A 21,142-nucleotide genomic window follows, 5' to 3' on the forward strand; every position below is an offset into this window, starting at 1 on the left:
GGTATGTGTGTTGTGCTGATAATTAAAAATTGAGCTGCATGTTTCATATGATTTTTTTTTTTTTTGCTTTCCTTTACAATAATAATTCTTAGAAAGTTGCCGTGTTTCATATAAATTTTTATTGCTCTCTTACAATAATAATTTTAGAAGATTAAAATTAATGGAACTCTATTATATTATATATATATGTATATGTGTATATATACATATATATATATATATATATATATATATATATATATATATATATATATATATATATATATATATAGATAGATAGATAGATAGATAGATAGATAGATAGATAGATAGATAGATAGATAGATAGATAGATAGATAGATAAAGAATTCACTTAAGCTCTAGCTTGTGGGAGTAACTTAACTAAACTTGGTTCCAGTTATATTACACGCAACGCCACCTCCACCTCCCTTAGGTGTGTTTCCCACTTATCATCTTCCCTTCCTATCTGCTCTATGTTACATATAGCCAAGTTACATAAGGTTTTGTCGTCTATGTAAATTAGTCTACGTATGCCATCATCCTGATTTCCATGAGAATCAGCTATTGTCCTATTTTGACGAACGGAATATTCAGGGTAAATCAAAAGGGCATTTTTCTTTTGTATATACAGTTGATTTCGTTGTAGTTCGATGCAAAATGCAGGTTATGTCTTTATTCGTTTTGTCGGTGTATATTTAAATGTATATTTCAAAACAAAGTGCTCAGCCAGATTTGTTCATATCAGAATGTTGTGATACGGTGGTGGTTTCGCGGTTCAAAGCAGTTGTAAACATACCATTCACAGCCACAATCTCCCAGTTCGTATCCTTACGGATAGTTTCTCATCCAAGCTGTTTCAAAGCATTTCAGATATTTTGGTTCCAATCATCACAGCCACTTTGATGCTGTGCAGATATGCGGTTGTTCCTGCTTTCGAGGGGAGGCCTAATTAAGCGGCCTTTGAAACTGAAATCCAGCCCCCCCTCCTCCTCCTCCTCCTCCTCCTCCTCCTCCTCCTCCTCGTCGTCCTCCTCCTCCTCCTCCTCCTCCTCCGCTTTCCAGTCAGAAAGAACTAAAAATGACACTGAAATACTTATTTGGGAATCTTTCCTTCCGTGTTGTATACCTGTTTTCATATTTAATATCTGCTCTTTTTTTGTTACTTTTTTCCATTAAGTTCCTAATGTTCTTAAATTGTTTTTCATCTGTATGTTTTTCTGCCTTCATGATCCCATTACAATTTCCTTCTTATTCACCTGCTTTCTCATTACTTCATAGTGTAGTTATGTACGTATTTCATATTTGCATAGATACCGCTTTGCAGTTCGTACAGATTTCTGCGTATATTTGCAGTTCTAAGTTCTTTTGAATTCCGTGTTGACATAATTTTCGCTTTCTTTCAAATTTCACCTGAACTTATTTTTCCTGTTAATTTCTCATTATACATATTTCCCATCTTCTGCTGCTTATTGCAGAATCATTTCCTGGTTTTATCTTCTGATCTGTCTCTCATTTATTTTCCGTTTTCTCTTTTCTTTTTACTGGCTGTGTTATTTGAAATAAAAATGAAGAGTGCTGCGAGTTTTTAGTTTTGTCCTTTTCAATTTTTTTTTTATAAAAACTAACCTCTATCTTTCTTACGTAGTTATTTGTGCTTCCTATTTCCTAAATATAAAACTGGCACCATCATTAGTGTGGGATATTTTAAAAATATTTTGGACTGAAATTCATTTTTCATTTCATTCGCCTCTTCAAACATACTTATGTAATTAGTGTTCGAAAATATTTGTTTGCAAAGAAATAGTGTTACCGATTAATTTCGTTTTGATATCTATTTAAAATAATTGATATGGATAAAAGACCGGCAGAGGTTCACTGGCAGAAATATAGAATTATTTATTGGAAGGGTAATAAGTCAAGGTTTGCCATACAAGAAATGTTTTGAATTACGCAGTGAGAAAGTTTCCATTTAACTGTTAATTTTTTCAATTTTCAGTTTTCTGTGAAAGAAAACTATTCTGCCGGCTGTCTCTTCCGTCTGCCCTCAGATCCTAAAAACTACTGAGGCTAGAGGGCTGCAAATTGGTATGTTGATCATCCACCCTCCAGTCATGAAACATACCAAATTGCAGCCCTCTGGCCTCAGTAGTTTTTATTTTATTAAAGGTTAAAGTTAGGCATAATCGTACTTCTGGCAGCGCTATAGGTACCAACAACATAGGCCACCACCGGACTGTGACTGAGTTTCATGGGCCGCGGCTGAGAGTTTAATGGCCCGTGTCTGAGGCCACCACCGGACAGAAAACTCGACTGCGCCGAAGTAACTTCGGCGTATTTTTTACTTATTATATTTGATGCGGCAAAACTAAAATCAGCGGTTCAGAGTTTGGCTTAGATCTTTAATGCTCTAGAAGTGACGAGGAGTTTAAGTTGTATACAACTTGAGATCAGTAAACAGGTTCTCATTCGATTCCCAGACTTTGTAAACACATGTTCTCATTACTTTACCCAAAGTTGTAATGAATACCGTGAGTTACTGGGAAAAGGAGAATTTAAAATGTTAGTAAAAACTGCATGAATGGAAAACGTTTATAATATTATCCATGGTCGTTTCTGAGGAGGATTGGAGAAGGGTGTTTTTTTTGTCATTGATATAATATTTAGATATTTATTATACTAAGTACTCCGTTAATAACGTAGCTTCCTAATAGAATTTGAGTATAAATGATTATATTAAATTAGTTAACTCAAAATATTTGCGTTCCTTCAAACTGTCGATGTAAATGCCATGGTTTTCTTGCTCTTTGGTCACCCAATCTTAACTTTTTATTTAGACATTTTTTTCCTTTTTTGTAAAAGAAAACTATTGTGCCGGTTTTGTCTGTCTGTTCGCACTTTATTCTGTCCGCATTTTTTCTGCCCTCACCTTTTCTGTCCGCCCCCAGATCTTAAAAACTACGGAGGCTAGAGGGCTGCAAATTGGTATGTTGCTCATCCACCCTCCAATCATCAAACATACCAAATTGCAGCCGTCTAGCCTCAGTAGTTTTTATTTTATTTAAGGTTAAAGTAAGCCATGATCGTCCTTCTGGCAATATAGGATAAGCCACCACCTGGCCGTGGTTAAAGTTTCATGGGTCGCGGCTCATACAGCATTATACCGAGACCACCGAAAGATAGATCTGTTTTCGGTGGCCTTCATTATACGCTGTAGCGGCTGTTCAGAAAACTCGATTACGCCGAAGACATCACTGACCTACATTTTCCATCGACCAGGAAGCCAGATAAAAAAGAGAATCGCCTTTGGGACACTGAAGCCTAATTTGGCGTTCAGGTTTTCTGAAAAATACTATCTCTTCTGTCGTATTTTTATGATGCATTATATCACCAGAGCTTTAAAAAAATAGTAAGAAGAAAGAGATATATTCCGTGTACATAGTTACTGGAAGTTTAAATCGGTCCACATAATTATGGAGTGGATTGAATTTCCTTGGGACATTTCCCAACTTTCCGAAGTCTCAAGAGATAAGAATTGTTGTGAGGGAAGTGACTCGTTTTCTGTAACTTTTGACATGAGTGGGGAACTGTGGTAACTTTTTGTTTTCAACTTACGTCATCACCATAGTCTCTCTCTCTCTCTCTCTCTCTCTCTCTCTCTCTCTCTCTCTCTCTCTGTCTGTGTTACTAAATATTCTGTTCATCATTGTCCAAGTTGAGATGTATTCTAGTAATAAAGTCACTTGTAGTTATATCAAGAATTAAATTCTCTTTCTTTTGCTGTTTAAGCTAGCAGAGATAAAAAGTGAGTGGACCCGGGTTTTAAGATAGAACTTAACTTATATGTCTTCGCATGTCAAGATAAAGATGTTTAATTAGAGTTTATAACTATGTAACAATTAATATTGATCTAATTTCTCACTTTACACACACACATATATATAACATATACATACATACATACATACATACATTCATACATACATACATACATATATATGTGTGTATGTATGTATGTATATATAGTTATATATAGTTATATACATTTATGTATATGGGTATATATATAAACATACATATGTATTATATAATGTTTGATATATATATCTTTATTTCATCATTAAATTTTATTCCTATCTCCATATTATTACCGATGATAATAGCTTGTCATCAATGTCACGTATCCCCTATGAATTACGTAATTATTACTTAAAATATTATCAACTGCAGTTCTTCTTCTTCGGCCCTCATTCTCACCTTATCATTCTCATCTCATCTTCACGTTTCTTCCCTTTCTCCCTCATTCGACGATGCCTTCCGATAGTTATCTACCCCCCGCTATGAGGAAGAGGCCCTTATCACAACTGCCCTTTCCATTTATTCTTCGGTATCTGTCTCCTCATCTGCAGCGCCTTCGTCAGGCCCTCCTGCGGGAGAGCTCTTCTGGGGCCATTGTGATGTCGGCTCTGTTGTTGACATACCTCTTCTTGACTCCCTGTCCGATTCCCCAGCCCCCTTTCACGCCCCCTCCTCCTCCTCCTCCTCCTCCTCCTCCTCCTCCTCCTCCTCCTCCTCCTCCTCCTCTTTAATAAACTTATTCCTCTTTCCATACTCCCCTTTGTGTGCTGTCCTCGCCACATGAATTGGGCCTCTCTCCCTCTCTTTCCGAGGTTTTTTTCTGACTATAATGTTTTGTAACTTTTTTCTCCTCTCCCTTTTTGTCCTTTTAGGGAAGAGGTTATGGGTGACACAATGGAATATTTTTAGGGGACTTTTCTTTCTCACCTTTTTTTTCGTTCTGGTCTTTCATACTTTTAGAGGTGTGTGTGTTTGTAAATGTTTATGTATATTTGAATGAATGGTGTGTGTTGTGATATTGTGTATGTATACTTGAATGAATGGTGTATGTTGCGATTGTTTAATTAAGGGAAAATATACGTGTCAATATGCATGTATGTAAATATATACTTATATGCGTATACACTGCAACATATATATATATATATATATATATATATATATATATATATATATATATATATATATATATATATATATATATATATATATATATATATAGTTTCGTTTTTGAACATCAGTTTTGGTAATTGCTATACTATTTATATTTTATATATTTTTTATGTAATATGTAGCATTACACATATTTTTAAATATTTATGATGTATAGATACTATTCTGAGAGAAGACTCTTTTCTCTCTTGCATCATTATTACATAAGAGTGAAAAACAAGCGATATATGGAACGAGAAAAACCTTTTCTCGTAAAAGTCCCCAGAGAAATAGAGAGAGAGAGTTGAAATGTTATTGTTATGGTAAACAGTTATGCAAAGACGGAAAATGCAGGAGACAGGTTCACTGTTCCTAGAGACTTTGTTATAAGGAGCTTTTCATCCAACCGTACTCCCACCCCAACCAAACAAAAACACACACAACACACACACTTACACTTAAACTGGATCACGAAAATATGGAACGTGATGAATATATAAATAAAGGCAATGCCACGAAGAAAAAGGAAACAACGGAGTACTGCAAGGCCTTGCGACTTCTAGTCCTTTATCTGGCAGTTCCTTGAGTGTATGATCGTAGATTTAACTGTGAAATTAACTTGATTAATATTGGCGATTAGTTTTCATAGTAAATGCGTCTACAGTTTTCGAAGCAGCTCCCATTGTCTCTCACCCTGCGACGGCAGCTCTAGTAGGTGTTACCTGTGAATTTTTACTTGATTATCCCGACCACAAATTCCTGAGATGTATGCTAGTATTGCACCAGCCCCGTTTTTTTTTTTAGGTGAGGTTAGGTTGGGTTAGATTAGGTAAGGTTTTTACCTGTATAGTCATTTGCGTGTGGGAAACATAATGAGATTATTTCAAGAAAATTCTATGGTTAGTTTTTAAGATATGGCGTCCCAGCCACGGGTTTTTTTTTTTTAGGTGAGGTTAGGTTGGGTTAGGTTAGGTTAGAGTTTTACCCTTATAATCATTTGGGTGTGGGAAACCTAATGAGATTATTTTTAAGAAAATTCTATGGTTAGTTTTTTTAAGATATGGCGTCCCGCTGTTTTCAGGGTAAGGTCTCGATACTCGGTTACATCTCGGAAAAATGCAACCCAGTCATGGGAGCTTTTCATATAATCTACTTTGATGTTGCATTTGTTTTGCTCTTCATCATTATTCATGATATTTATTCGAAATGTTTCGTTATAAAAGATGCATAAAGTAAGTGTCGAATGCCCTTTATTGACTATGTTGTGACCGTGTTGTATTTTTCCTTACAATATTTTTTGTAGGTAATTCGATTCCGTTTCTCAAACCGTACTGTTGATGATTAATCTTGAAAATAAAGATGGTGAATATAATTAATTTTATATATATATATATATATATATATATATATATATATATATATATATATATATATATATATATATATATATATATATATATATATATATATATATATATACACACACCTTAGCAAGAACCAACGTACCCCAGTAAGTGATGTGATTTGATTGGATTTTATGAAGTTCCCCTTCAGGTCTTTTTAAATACGAGAGTACAAGGGGAGGAATGTACATTCTTCGTTCCTTCCGTCCATAGTAGAAATGGGAAAATCACTACGGCAAAGGGTCTGTGAACTTTTTACCTTACTAGAGTGTCTCATTTCCGAACAATCTGATGTGTTCCCCTTTTTATTTCGACGGTCTTAGAGAACGTTTAGAGTATTTTTCTAGGAAGCTAGTCCTTAATCGTATATCCATTACCTTTTTCTTCTTCTTTATTATTATTATTATTATTATTATTATTATTATTATTATTATTATTATTATTATTATTATTATTATTATTATCTATTTTCTTTATTATTATTATTATTATTATTATTATTATTATTATTATTATTATTATTATTATTATTATTATTATTATTATTATTATTATTATTATTATTATAGATAATCTACACACATTATTGTTAAAAACAAATTGTGCCAATCCCTTGCTGTCGAGGAAGTGAAATGTGAAGATACGCGACCGTAGACTTTATTTAATATTTGAACTGAATACTGACTATTCCAGTCACTATATTCAGTACTCGCGCACGTCTTATTAAACGTAGATCATGTCATACCTGTGAGTGTATTTTTAACACCAACCTGTATAATGGCATGTTAATGCGTTCTCAATGGACTCTATGTGCTTTGGTTCGGTACATACGACGGAAAGTAAAATTTTCATTGCTTAATTCTAACGGGAAATTGTCATGGAGAGAGAGAGAGAGAGAGAGAGAGAGAGAGAGAGAGAGAGAGAGAGAGAGAGAGAGAGAGAGAGAGAGAGAGAGATCCTAATGAATATGTGCTCATACTTACATAATATATTTACTTTTCTGTTTCATTTATTTTGAAGCTTTTGTTGTTGTTTATTTTCGTGGAGTGAATGCTACGTCTTCAAGTTCAAATGTCTCATTAAATTGTTATCTACAATAGCCCCATCTCCTTCACTGTAATGGAACTTGGTTCCGTCTTTTATTTATTTGTGTTAAGTGAAATTTTCAGTCTTAGCTTTGAGAGTAAATGAAATTCAAGCCACAATGATCGTTTTACCAATTTCAGTTACTATAGTGACAATATGAGTGATTATTAGTCTGCTGTTAATTTAGTTCTTTATTCGTATATCTTTTTGTGTTGACTTTCATGTCGCATAATATTTTTTCTAGATATTACGGAATAAGTTGAAAGTTGTTTATTTTAGTCAGAACGTGCAATGATAGTTTTTTCTATGTAATTTACACCTCTGCCAAATGTTATTTTTTTTAATTAATAAATATAGCTGCGTGTTTTTTGCGTCCTTTAACTTTCGTACTCTTGTTTTGTTCTTACTTTATTTTCCTTTGACAATATTTTCTTTCAAATTTAGTGGCAGTTTTGCCCCACATTGTTTCTTACTTTATTTTCTACTTGTCGAACTTTAGTTTCGCTTTCTTTAACAGTATTTTCTGAAAAATTTGTGTTTCAACTTACCCAGTAAAATGTCAGACGATAGCGTGAAACCTTTCACTCCATAAATCTTGTCTTCTCCAGGTTACGACCTGCAATTCAATTTTGTTCTTGTATTTTTTCCGAATCTGGCCATATTTATAGTAAGAAAATTAATTTAAGAGGAATTTATGCAAAAATATTTTGATTTTGTTTTATGAAACTCCTAATAACATATTTAAACTGTATTGATAAATTAAGTTATTTATACATACATACATACATACATACATACATACATACATACATACATACATACATACATACATACATATACATATATATATATATATATATATATATATATATATATTCTTATATATAATATTTGTTTACACACACACTTACACAGAAGCACACACACACATATATGTATATATATATATATATATATATATATATATATATATATATATATATATATATATATATATATATATATATATATATATATATATATATATATATACACATACATACATATATAACATTCTTATTAAGAAGCACTTGTTTACACGGAACTGTGTATTTTTGTAAACATATTTATAGCGCTGAAAAACTGGAAGGAATGTGCATTATCTGACTTGCTGTAATTGGATTTTGCGGGGTTCCCTCTCATGCTATTTTTAAATAAATGGAGACGTTTTTATATTCGTTGCCTCCTTGCATTCACAGTGGGACTGACTGCCGGAAGAGACTTTGTCATTTTTAGTTTTCTGTAAAGGAAAACTATTGTGCCGGCTTTCTCTGTCCGTCCGCACTTTTTCTGTCCGCACTTTTTCTTTCCGCCCTCAGATCTTAAAAACTACTGAGGCTAGAGGGCTGCAAATTGGTATGTCGATAATCTACCCTCCAATCATCAAACATATCCAATTGTAGCCCTCTAGCTTCAGTAGTTTTTATTTTATTTAAGGTTAAAGTAAGCCATAATAGTGCCTCTGGCAACGATATAGCACAGGCTACCAACGGCCCGTCGTTAAAGTTTCATGGGCCGCGGCTCATACAACTTTATATTGAGACCACCGACAGATAGATCTATTTTCGGTGGCCTTGATTATACGCTGTAGCAGCTGTACAGAAAACTCGATTACGTCGAAGAAACTTCGGTGTATTTTTTTACTTGTTATATTGTGTAAACATAAAACGTTCGTCAAATATCCATATTATTATTTTTATCTGAATCACCGTGCAGAGTAACTGAAATGTGGGGAGATATGACCGTAGAGTTGTAAATTATTGAAGAAGATGAACTGAGAAAAGCATCGCTGTCTAAGGACCTGTTATATGATCCTTGGTTCTGAAGCTCAGTATTGCATAAAAATTTCTCCATTTATGTATCTCGAGTGCATTAACCCGCTCGAACAGACTTTTCTATACGATTAGATCATTAAAAATATTTTTCTTTTCAACAGACATTAACCTCTCTCTCTCTCTCTCTCTCTCTCTCTCTCTCTCTCTCTCTCTCTCTCTCTCTCTCTCTCTCTCTCTGAGTTAAGGTTGTACTTCATCTGTTCTTACTGATTACCTGTTTTTATATTTTCTTCATTTTTTATGTAAGTTCAAATTTTCTTGAATGATATCGTTGTTATTCATAATTTTTATCATTCATATAATTCTCATGTGTCACGCCCATATTCTGACCTTTTCATTGTTTTTTCATTATATACATACATATGTATGTATATATATATATATATATATATATATATATATTTATATATATATATATATATATATATATATATATATATATATATATATATATATATATATATATATATATATATATATATATATATATATATATATATATATATATATATATATATATATAATATATACATACAGTATATATATATACACACACGAAAATATATGAAGAAATTTTTCAGCACCCGTAGTGCTTTAATTCATGATTTCATTATTGTCATTATTTATTTATTAGCTTGTATCTTCTAATGTGGACATTTTGTTATATATTCGATATATTATTAATCTTACGACTTCAGTAGAGGTGGCCTATTCCCTCCTATATATTTTTCATTGATATCTTGAAAGTTGAAATAGAATGCGAAGCCTTAACTTGGTTTTAGTGTCAGTTTCACATCTTATATTTACTGTATCTTGTTTTTCCCAATCGAGGAGGTAATACTCACGTCGAAATTCGTCATTACTTTTTGCCTATTATTATGATAATATTCTCATTCCTACTAAACTTTCTTTCCCAGACATATCTTTTGACCACATATCTTCAGAAAATTTTTCGTAGGGTGCTTTACTTAAAGATAAAACATTAAAATCAATTTATGTATTTTCTTGACCTAGATACCACACCTCACACTGTCATAAACTTATTTTCCCTTTAAGGTTGATCTGGGTAAGTAGGTCAAGTTAAGGATTTTCAAGACTGACCCTTTAAATATTTAGGTCTACACAGTGAATGGATCTTAAAGTACGCCGTATTTCGCGACAGGGGGCTTTATGGAAGAGGGCGAGGTGGTAGAGGAAGCTTAGGAGGGTGGGCCATTTAAAGGGGGGAGTCGTGTTTTTGGTGGTGGTGGTGTGGTGGAGGGCTGGTACAGTAACCCGACCAGGGTGGAGGGTCGGGGATGGGTGTGTGTGTGAGCGCTAGTGTTTATGTGTCAGTACGCGTTGGACGTCTGCGGCGAACGCACGGTATTCGCTCCTTCTCCCGTTTTCCTCTTTTAGGGGTCAGCTGCGCCTCGGTGTTTGTGTGTGATTGTTTGTGTTCTTGGATTTTCTCTTGTTTGTGGTCCCTCGAAGTGTTGAGTTTGTGGTGTGAGGTTAATTTTTCAAAAATCATGCATGTTAATGATTTTATTGACATATATTTATGCCTGCTTGTTGCTGTATCATGGAGAAGTGTTGATGAGTCATTTTTGAAGATTTGATGCAAGTGCTTTTTACACCTTTTTATATTTCGTTATTTTTTTATTGGTGTTGTCTACTTGTATACTGTCCAATGTGTATTATTTTTATCCCAGTGCCTCGTAAAAATAACCTGTATAAAAAGAATTTTAAGATAGCGACATAATTTCCAATGGTGAGTTCTGAATTGATTGCATTCGGATGTTGTTCGTCACTGCTTGCGGATCAGCTGGCTCGGGAGCCCAAGCAAGCACAGCGAGTGAACAGAAGTGCTTGTGCGTTTGTTTGTTTGTTCCCTTGAACGTGTAGTACACCAGCAGATGTGTATGTGTGTGTGTGTGTGTGTGCAGCCCAACGCTGGCAGATCAATGACTGGGTCACTGGAGTTTATTAGCCATGAGGATAGTGTATCAAGAATTGAGAGAGAATAAAAAAAAAAGAATAAGGAATTGTGGCTTGGAATGACGAGGAGAGAATAGAATGGATGATGAGAACTGGATTGTATTGCACGCGGTCTTCAAGTTTATTTTGGGATGCTAGTTTTCTTTTTAGTTTTTAATCATTTTGTTATTTTTTTGTTTATTAACTAATATTTATACTTCGTAGGGAATTAGTTGTTTAATGTTTTGAAAAGTTAGCGTATTACTTCTTATGTACAGCATATTTAGTGTAAAATATGTTAGGATTTCAGACAAATATAAATCCTTGGATCTTTGTGTGTGTGTGTGTGTGTGTGTGTGGTGCTTATAGGTATTTCGTAGGATTTATGTAGATGATTCCGTATTACTCCTCTTTGTGAAGGCAATAATAGATGTATTCCCTTCTGATTTTTCCGTTTTTATCTCTTAGCAATATATATTCGTTTATTAATGTGTTTCAAGTTTGTTTATTTTTAAGGTACCTAGGAATAAAATATTGTTTTTGTCATTTCATAGCTTTTTAAAAGATAGCTGCTTTATATACCATAAAAATGACCTCTAATTTGCTTGTCAACTTTGCAGAATCATCGTTTTTTTTTTAAATAAAATGTTCTATGATATTTGCATGCCGTGATTGTTTGTTCAGGTGTTATTCCTCACTTCATCCAAGTGCTAAATACTCAAATGGCTCTATCCGTTTTTGCAAGATGAAGCCTGCGTGTCATTCCTATTGACATTTCGTGCAAGGCCGAGGCGTGGCTGACTTTCTGGTGTACAGCTATATTTATCTCCTGAGACCCAGTTATATGACGAGAATATACAATTGTTTAAAGAAGATCTTTTCTCAAGTTTTTTGTGATTCTAAAATGTACTTTCGTGTATCTGAATGGAATAGAATTGGCATTTATAATGAGATTAAAAGAGGGAAGTAATTTCTCAGTCCGATGCATGTAACGATATTAACGTATTTGATCAGGAAGTGTTTCGTTTAATATGAAATAATACGTTCGCTGATATATATATATATATATATATATATATATATATATATATATATATATATATATAATATATATATATATATATATATATGATATATATATATATATATATATATATATATATATATATATATATATATATATATATATATATATATATATATATATATATATATATATATATATATATATATATATATATATATATATATATATATATATATATATATATATATATATATATATATATATATATATATATATATATATATATATATATATATATATATATATATATATATATATATATATATATATATATATATATATACTGTCTCCTTTAAATAAAAAATACAATTTTCCAGATCTCAAACGACCTCATACTCAATATAAGTCAAAAAAGGACTTTCAAACTCGGTCCAGTGGGGAGTCTTGTCTGTCTCCTCCCATTCTCTCTCTCTTTCTCCCCCCCTCCTCCGAAAATCCCACCGGGAGGGGACACCCTCTTGACCCACCCACTACCCCCGATTTTCGCGTCTCTCAGCGACCGACGTCATGTATCGCCGAATCAGGTCATGGGTCTTTGACGAACATGAAGAGGTCATGTTCAGGACCATCCCCTGTTTGAAGAAGGTAAGAATGGGAGTTAAGTCTTTCTATCATTATCTTTATATATATATATATATATATATATATATATATATATATATATATATATATATATATATATATATATATATATATATATACATACATACGGATATATACAGTATATGTGTGTTTGTTTGTATGTAGATATAATATATATATATATATATATATATACTGATATATATATATATATATATATCAATAATGTAGTATGTATGTATTTATGTATGTATAACTGAATCATGAAAATATGGAATATGATGAATATATTTATAAAGACAATCCACGAAGGAGTACTGTAAGACCTTTCGACTTAAAGTCTGCTAAGTAAAGGACTATAAGTCGAAAGGCCTTGCAGCACTCCATTGTTTCTCTTTCCTTCGTGGATTTTGTCTTATGTTGTGTATATGAATTGACGAATTGGCAGTTTTACTCAAGGCTTTCCTATACACAATACCATCTTTACATTCTTCTGCAGATATTCACCGTTGACCTGTAGGTCTAGAGCTGGTCAGTATCGTATAGTTGACCCGGAAGTGCAGCAGTGTCACGCAATTTAAACTTTATAATATGAATTGAAGGAAGTCTGATTTTATTCGATGATATTTCAGTTTTATGTTTCGAATTATTTACTGGAGTCTTCTTTACCTGTGTTTTAGTCGTTTAAGTCAACTGGTACAAATGCTCAGGTAACGTTTTCTGTATTTTACCAAGATTTAGCCTCATATTTTACAGGTTGAAATCAAGTTGGTTTTGCTACTGTTAATGTTATATATAAGTTGAAGTTGAATTCACCTCATTTAACAACTGAGACGCTGTTTGAAAAAGTGAATTCTAATGGCCTACTTTATATAACTGGAATTTATTCGTTGTTTGATATTCTGTTCACAATTTAGATGTAACCTCATTCAAAATTACGATTTGATTGAAACGTCTCACCCTGAAGACCACTGCGCTATTATAAGAATTGACTGTACACTTTCAGAGATAAATTATATTCATGGTGTTTTTTTTTTATCTTTTATAACATCAATTTTTTTTAGACTATTCCAGTGTAATTCCTAATCCAACCGTTGGATTTTCTAGAGCAATTAATTTTGACCTTTATAGACTGGTATTGATTAATTATGAAACCTGAAATTGTTCTTACATTGTCTAAAACCAGTGTTAAATGTTAGCCGTCTAGATTTTTTCATGCAGCCCAAACCCGAATCAAACAGAGAGGAAAGGTTTAACCTTTAAAAAGGCGATTGACCTGCAACTAGAAGCTTATAGGAGCCAGGAAAGATAGAGGGGGGGATTAGAATTCCAAAGCCGGGTGATAGAGGGGAGAAATAATTAATATTAATCCAGTAAACAGGAATTATGTGTATTATGTTGTTTTGTTTATTTATTAAATAGAGGAATCACGAGAACTTGTTCAGAGAAATAATCGTTCTTATCGACCGTCTTCCTAATCCACTGGATGTAGGCTAACTATAGCTGCTGTCGTGTTTTTATGGCGTGTTTGCGTGTTTGTTCCCTCGCATGGCTCATTCTCTCTCTCTCTCTCTCTCTCTCTCTCTCTCTCTCTCTCTCTCTCTCTCTCTCTCTCTCTCTCTCTCGTCGTGGTATCCGGACGTGTCCTAATTCGGTTCTCTTTCAACATTTTGTTTTTGATTATTAAATGGTAATTTTGGGATAAATTTTAACTATATTTTTTTTCTCAAACTATTGAGCCTAAATTTTGAGCAATTATTTTTATTATTGTTATTATTATGATTATTATTGTTGCTAAACTTTTTGGACAAAATTTAAACGATTATTATTATTATTATTATTATTATTATTATTATTATTATTATTATTATTATTATTATTATTATTATTATTATTACTATTAGACTTTTTGGACCAAAATTTAAGCAATTATTATTATTATTATTATTATTATTATTATTATTATTATTATTATTATTATTATTATTATTACATCACAACACCAACAAAAACAAGAAAAATTGGAAAGACAATTTTTTTTCTTTTTTGTCCAAGTGACGTTGATCCTCTGCATTGCGTTAGTTAAGAAGTCATTGCCCTCTTTGTTGTTCTCTGCTTGCAAATCAAATTTGGTTGCAATTTGATGCAGTTTTCAGAGTTAACGACTGTTAGTCATGAAATCTGGCTACCATAAATTCCTAATTTCATCTGTTAGAGATCTGATACTGCGTTATTTTCTGATGATGGTTTATAATTTGTTGTTTCCAATATCCATTGATATTTTTGAGCCTTGATTTTTCCTTATTTTATTAGTTTTATTATTTTGAAAATCTTGGTAGACGCTGAAGTTGTCATTGCTGTTTATATGTATATATATATATATATATATATATATATATATATATATATATATATATATATATATATATATATATATATGTGTGTGTGTGTGTGTATGTGTGTGTATATATATTATATAAATTATTTATTTATATATATGTATAGATACAAACACACACATATATATATATAATATATATATATATATATATATATATATATATATATATATATATATATATATATATATATATATATATATGTATGTATGTATGTATGTAGATTGATAGATAGACATCTGTATCTGTCTCCTGGAAATTGCTTTCTTTGATTTTGTTGATTTACCAGTCCGGCCTGGATAATAGCTATATTTTTACGTCCCTTATTTGAAATATTTCAAGTGACAGGTGACCTTTCCATCGGGTTTTGTGGATCAAACCGTTAATTTGTTTTATCATCCTTGGATTCTCATTTTGGAATTTTACTAAACTCTGCTTTGTTTATTATAGAAACTTTTTTTTGTATATGTTTTTTGGTACCCAATGTCCCTGAGGTAACGTCGTAAATTACAGTATTGCAGCGTTTGGTAAGGGATAAAAAATACAGCTGTTATATTGGTCTGCTTAAATCATATTTATGAAATTGCTTTTATATTGTTTGTCACTCGCGCGAAGTTCCTGTGTAGTTTATCCAACAACCTTTGTTATTTTAATTCTGATAACTAATGGTATTCAAAGTGTAAATATAGACCCTGAAATTTAGACTAAAACATTTGCAAATTTTTTTTTTATCTGCTCAGGTTATGCCTCTAGGATATCTCTTTTTATTTTATATAGGTCATATATAAAAGATTTTGATAAATATTGCGCAAAGTTCCTATGTTTTCACACCTTCCAATGCTTAAAATGAAATATTGTATTTGAGGCCAACAGTAATTGGTAACGTTTTGAAATTGCAATGTTCGTATGATTCCTACTATTTAGGTAAGACAACAGAGAATGTTAAACTTAGATCTGCCTTTGAACATTCTAAAGACGTCAATAGATTTTCAGTGTTTTAAAGGATTTTAAGAAATGTAAGTTTATGACCTTGTAAAGGATAGAAAAAAATACTTTATTTTTATAATTTGTTCGGTATTTTGTGATCTATAAAGATTATTGAGGGTCAGAATTGTCTTTTATTGTTTTTTCTCATTTCACTGGAGTATTGAAGTCACCTGTACACCGATATTTTTAGAAGGAAAACAGCGTGCAATCTTTAGCTCATGGTTGCTGCATTGCATGCTTATTACTTTAATAAAACCTCTCTCTCTCTCTCTCTCTCTCTCTCTCTCTCTCTCTCTCTCTCTCTCTCTCTCTCTCTCTCTCTCTCTCTGTGTGTGTGTGTGTGTGTGTGTTGTTCAAATAAGATTAAAGTACGCTGCAAAGTAAATTTAAAACAATCAAGAAAATAGAAACATAAATCTATCACTTTGATAGAGTTACTTAACAAAAAACCACCTTAGAATTACGTGATATTCCCGAGATTGCGCTGCGCTAATTAGGTAAAAGTCAGCTCACAACGTCACTGGCGTTGTCTCTTAATTAGAGGTTTTACCTATTTTTTTTTAATGAGTTGAAAAGCTTCGTGACACGTGGAAGGGTTTTGGAAGTTATAATGAGTCTGTGTATTCCCCTGACCTTGTTCTAAGCGAAGGGTTGATTATGGGTCACTTATGATAGGGTTCAAATCTGCCAGGAAGGTTTATATGTTTTAGTTTTATGTGAGGTATTCGTATAGTAATGTGTTTGAAATAAACTTATATTTTGCGTATATGTCAGACAAAAACACATACATACGCACATATACAGTATTTATATATATATATATATATATATATATATATATATATATATATATATATATATATATATATATATATATATATATATATATATATATATATTAGTTCACCAACCCAGTGCTGCCAGGAAAACTCTGAATGACAACTGATAATCTCTCTCTCTCTCTCTCTCTCTCTCTCTCTCTCTCTCTCTCTCTCTCTCTCTCTCTCTCTCTCTCTTGTTAAGATAGTTGCTTCAGTAACATTGCCCAGCATTTTTGATATTTTATATTTCACCCCTTCTCACCCCCCCCCCTTTCATTCTTATTGGGGCTAAACTTAGACTTAAATGACATCGGGAGTGTCACTATTCATCTCAGCGACCTCGAAAACTATGGATTAGAAACTAATATCTGTTATTTTTTACTTTTTATTTTTCACCCCTTCTCAACCCCCATTCTTATCGGGGCTGAACTTGGACTTAAAGGGCATCGGGAGTGTCACTGTTCATCTCAGTAACCTCAAAAACTATGAATTAGACACTAATTTTTGTCATTTTCGGTTTTTACATGCCACCCCTTTTCACCCCCCACCCCCTTTGGTGCCAGTGGTATCTCCCCCCCTCCCCCAGTATTCTTTTTGAGATAGTAATTCCATTGTATACCAAGTTTGGTTGAAATTGTTCAATGCATTTCAGAGTTATGCTGGAACATACACTCACACACACATATATGCATCCATTTATATATATATATATATATATATATATATATATATATATATATATATATATATAGATATATATAGATAGATAGATAGATAGATAGATAGATAGATAGATAGATAGATAGATAGATAGATAGATAATGTGTTTATATAAATTGATAGATAATGTATATGTATGTGTATATGCATAGTATATAAATATATTATATATATATGTGTGTATTCTTATATACATATGTGTCCACGTCCACGCGCGCTCGCGTATCCTCATGTAACTGAATTCCCTATTGTTCTCTGCTAATATTGCCAGTCGGAGGAATTCGAGGAACAATGGCGCCCGAGTTACGACGTCCCTTTGCATTGAAATCGAATTCCGTTCGAACGCATTTATGAACTGAAGGAATTTCCAAGAACTTACGATTGTGCTTCCATGGGGGCCGGGGAAAGGGAAGGGGTTTCCCTGACTAGAAAGAATTACATTTCCGTGAGGATAAGTAATTTTTTTTGCTATGGTATGTTGGGGAGATAAACACACTCTAAAGTGGTGTTTTTTTTTCTGTGAGGGAAAGAAACATGATTTTTCTGTGGCTTGTTTGGGAAATAAACACCCTCAGAAGTTATGTTTTTTATGCGTTGTTTTCTTTTTTGCCTGTTTTTTTTTTCCTCGTCGTTCTAGTTTTTGTAAAAGTCGTATTGTTACAGTTAATTTTATATCTGGCAAAAGATATTGTTTGTTTTTGTTCTCTTTGCTGTAATTTGGATATATGCCGTATTTTTAGTTTTTTTTCTTTTTTAGATTAGGTATACGTTATTGTTTTACATTTACGATAAAGGAAACAATTAGAGCTTTGTCGTCAGAGTTGAATATAAAGCACATTGTTGCCAAATATTATTTACGTTTTAGCGTACGTATAGTTATGAAGTTTAATTAATAAATGCTTAAAGTTTTACATTGTTTGGCTGACTGTTGTAGTTTGTAGGTTTCATCAATTTTGTTTTCTGCAAATGAAAACTATTGAGATGGCTATTTGTCTGTCCGTCCGCACTTTTTCTGTCCGCCCTCAGATCTTAAAAACTGTTGACGCTAGAGACTGCAAATTGTTACGTTGATCACCCACCCTCCGATAATCAAACATACCAAATTGCAGCCCTCTAGCCTCATTAGGTTTTATTTTATTTGAGGTTAAAGTTAGTCATGATCGTGCGTCTGGCACTGCTATAGGTGCCAAGAACACAGGCCAGGACCGGGCCGTGGCTGAAAGTTTCATGGGCAGCGGCTGAGATTTTCATACGCTGTACAGAAAACTCGATTGCGCCGAAAAAAATTCGGCGCATTTTTACTTGTTTATATTGCAATTAGTACAGTGCTAATTGGATTGACCTTCTATTTCACATTGCCATCATTCTGGATTCAGTATTATCTACGTTTCCTCGTTTTCATTGCTTTGAAGAATTTCTTTTTATTTTTGCTGTGCGAATATTCACACGCATTTCTGTCCATTCCTTGTGTATTAATTTATTCATTCTTTCATACATTTGTACATATTCATAAATGATTATTTTTTATTATTTTGTCTATGAAAAACATGGTGGTAGCATGACAAATGGTAGTCATTATTATTCATAATCCTAGGATTGTCATTTTAATTAGATTGGGTCTAAGCGGATATTCATGTAAGTCCAACGAACAATTAGTTGTGTCATATTGGGAGGGATGTATACTATTTAATCTATCTGCTTGTTTACCCTTTTTTTTTATTGTATCTGCTTGTTTACCCTTTTTTTTTTATTGTTGGGATACGTCTCCACATGCACACAAGCAAAGACACATCTCTCTCTCTCTCTCTCTCTCTCTCTCTCTCTCTCTCTCTCTCTCTCTCTCTCTCTCTCTCTCTCTCTGAAAGATTTATTGAGAATATAAAGGTTGTCATCCTCAAAAGTCATTTATTTAATTGCTCAATGAAAGATCTTGAGGCCAGCGAGCTAATCTAGCAATGTTTACTTTGAAGCAGAGATGGGGTGTTTGTGGTTAAAGATTATTTATGTATATTTATGTATTTAAACATTTATTTTTGAGGAGAAGAAAAGAAGAAACTCGTTTTAAAGTTTTTTTTACCTTCTTGTATATCATACGAAAATAATTCTAAAAAATTGACTTCAGGGAATTATTTTACTTAATCTTACTCATTTATTTTATAAATCTTATTCTAGAATAATATTCATTGTACACTGGACAAAAAACTACATCTTCCGTGAGTTAGTCATACGTTGTCAAGACATGCCAGGGTTCTGTTTAATCACGCAACCTGTGTTGAGTCCGTGACCTCGTGTGTCCGTGACCTTGACCAGGTTTGTCCTTTATTTTCTGTTTTTTATGTTTTTATTAACATCTCCAATCCCCTTCCCCTTCCTCAAGAGTGTATGGAGATTCTTTGTCTGAGAATCGTGTTTCTCGTGAGCGGAGATGATTAAGTCTGTTGACACTTTCATGCGGTGTCGAGATTAGGTTTTCCTTTTAATTTACTTTTTGCTTTATTTTCACTTACGATCAAAAGGACCTCGGGTTTGTATAGTTAGGAAAAATACAATTGACTTTTATAAATTGTGATTTTGCTTTATTTTCCCTTCTGATTAAAAGGAGTATTTGATGCGTCGTTAAGTGTACTCTGGCAGTGTTTACCACGGAAACGGTGCTTTTCACAGACCTTCATGAAAGGTGTTTTTTTTTTTTATTTCGTTGGCTTTGGTGATATCGGGTGCTTTACAAACTCCGTCTCAAATTTAACGTTCTGAGAGAGAGAGAGAGAGAGAGAGAGAGAGAGAGAGAGAGAGAGAGAGAGAGAGAGAGAGAGAGAGAGGTAGGCTGACTGCGGGGCGGGGTAAAGTTGATTAGGTTTTACAGAGTTAGTCAGCTACCTTTCAGATGTTGGCCTTTGAGAATTATACCTGTGAACAGAATTTTATTTAACCGTCTTATTCTCACTCCTAAAGGTATGGGTTCCAAAATGATTTATTATACCTAATTGAAGCAGTGGCGTATTTAGGAGATAAGGATGCTGGACTTATAAATACCCATACAATGGCCACTGCTAATAATATGGCTCTGTGGAGCTTATTTTGCGTTAATACCACTTATACTACTATTACTATCATTGATACTATGTTATCATCGAACATTACTGCTCATGGGGTGCGCGCTACTACTGCCATCTAACGTACCTCTCTCTTCACGTTCTCCACCCCTTGTTTACCAAC

At 32.9% G+C, this 21,142-nt stretch overlaps 1 protein-coding gene across 3 annotated transcripts in view; it reads left to right on the top strand.

The window, feature by feature from the left end:
* Window positions 1-21,142, top strand: part of Mtmr6 (Myotubularin related protein 6) — an 897,059-nt gene that overhangs the window by 553,428 nt on the left and 322,489 nt on the right. Inside the window, exons 1-2 of one of the 3 annotated variants that reach the window (XM_067115372.1) lie at window positions 10,652-10,736; window positions 12,735-13,002. The exons of 1 other annotated variant lie outside the window; for it this stretch is intronic. In XM_067115372.1, coding sequence (XP_066971473.1) covers window positions 12,925-13,002 — 78 coding nt within the window. In that variant the 5' untranslated portion in view covers window positions 10,652-10,736; window positions 12,735-12,924. Of the gene's footprint in view, window positions 1-10,651; window positions 10,737-12,734; window positions 13,003-21,142 lie in introns of those variants that run through there. One more of the 3 variants, XM_067115373.1, reaches the window with a different exon arrangement.

The sequence above is a fragment of the Macrobrachium rosenbergii genome, chromosome 13 (genome assembly GCF_040412425.1).
Source record: "Macrobrachium rosenbergii isolate ZJJX-2024 chromosome 13, ASM4041242v1, whole genome shotgun sequence".
Classification (NCBI taxonomy): Eukaryota; Metazoa; Arthropoda; class Malacostraca; order Decapoda; family Palaemonidae; genus Macrobrachium; species Macrobrachium rosenbergii.